General features: G+C 38.3%; 1 protein-coding gene across 1 annotated transcript in view; it reads left to right on the forward strand.

The window, feature by feature from the left end:
• Window positions 1-88: 88 nt before the first annotated feature.
• Window positions 89-1,208, forward strand: part of HELRODRAFT_184401 (hypothetical protein) — a gene marked incomplete at both ends in the record, with an annotated part of 1,389 nt that continues 269 nt past the window's right edge. Inside the window, 2 exons of the mRNA XM_009025275.1 lie at window positions 89-373; window positions 783-1,202. Of these exons, the coding sequence (XP_009023523.1) occupies window positions 89-373; window positions 783-1,202 (705 nt within the window). The remainder of the gene's footprint in view (window positions 374-782; window positions 1,203-1,208) is intronic.

The following is a 1,208-nucleotide window of genomic DNA, read 5'->3' on the forward strand; positions in this document are numbered from 1 at the left end:
TGATTGTTTTCCGATTGAAGAGGGGGGTGCTGATAAGACCAGTATAGAAAAAATAGTGAAACACTTGACAAATGGAACATGTGACCAGAAAAACATTGTCAAAATCTATCGACTTGGCAAAAAAAGTGACAACATTACACGTCCGATTTTGATCAAATTTGACGATGTAAAGAACAAAGAATTGGTCCTAAGAAACAGTCACAGATTAAAATCCATTGGTGACGATTTGACGGGTATTGGTCTGAGCCACGATCTTACAAGTGAACAATGGACTGAACTAAAACAGCTTGTCAGTAGTGCTAAGAAACAGGAATCTGAGGATAAAGAGGGTTTTTTATACCGGGTGAGGGGGGACATCGGGAAATGGAAAGTGGTACGTTTAGCTGCAAGAAAACAATAAGTTTGATTAATGGACGTGTTGGCACTAGGTATTGCTTGGAACAGTTGGTAAAGGTACAATATGTTAATTTTTGCAGATTCAGACCTGGCAACAAGAAATATAATACTAATAAGAAAACGGTTAGAATTGGTCTGTTGAATGTCAGGTCTATCAACAATAAGGTTGATGATGTCTATGAATGATTTATGATGGCCTCGACATACTGGTTCTGTGTGAAACATGGCACGGGACTGAAGGTAATATTTCCGTTAGATTAGCTATGCCACCTGGTTTCACATTTGTGGATTTTGTCAGACCGCATGGCCTTGGTCACGGGGGTTTGGTAATTTATTTTCGAAGTGATTTTAAGTATAAAAAAATAAATCTACCTTTATTTTCTAAGTTTGAAGCTCTGGCCATCAGATTGAAGATTGGAATTGATCAGTTCTGTTTAATTGCCCTCTACAGACCTGGCTCAGAACAGACGACTTCATTAATCTTTGAAGAGTTGATTCCTATGTTAGAGTTTATTACAATGTCGGAGGCTCATGTTATACTTATGGGTGATTTTAACATTCACGTTGAAAAAAGGGATAGTCCTTTCAGTCTAGGACTACATGAGATACTTGATACGTTTCAGTTGGTCAATCATGTTAATCAACAAACGCATGTGTCGGGAGGTACGTTAGACCTAGTAATTTGTTCACATGATTTTCCAATTCTTGATACTAAGATTGACCCGTGTTCGGTATACTCAGACCACAGTTACGTAGGTGTGAGAGTGGCGTTGAATCAAATCCGATCAAAACTTGTGAAAGCATGTGTCAGA

This window comes from Helobdella robusta (genome assembly GCF_000326865.2).
Source record: "Helobdella robusta unplaced genomic scaffold HELROscaffold_400, whole genome shotgun sequence".
In the NCBI taxonomy this organism is placed as follows: Eukaryota; Metazoa; Annelida; class Clitellata; order Rhynchobdellida; family Glossiphoniidae; genus Helobdella; species Helobdella robusta.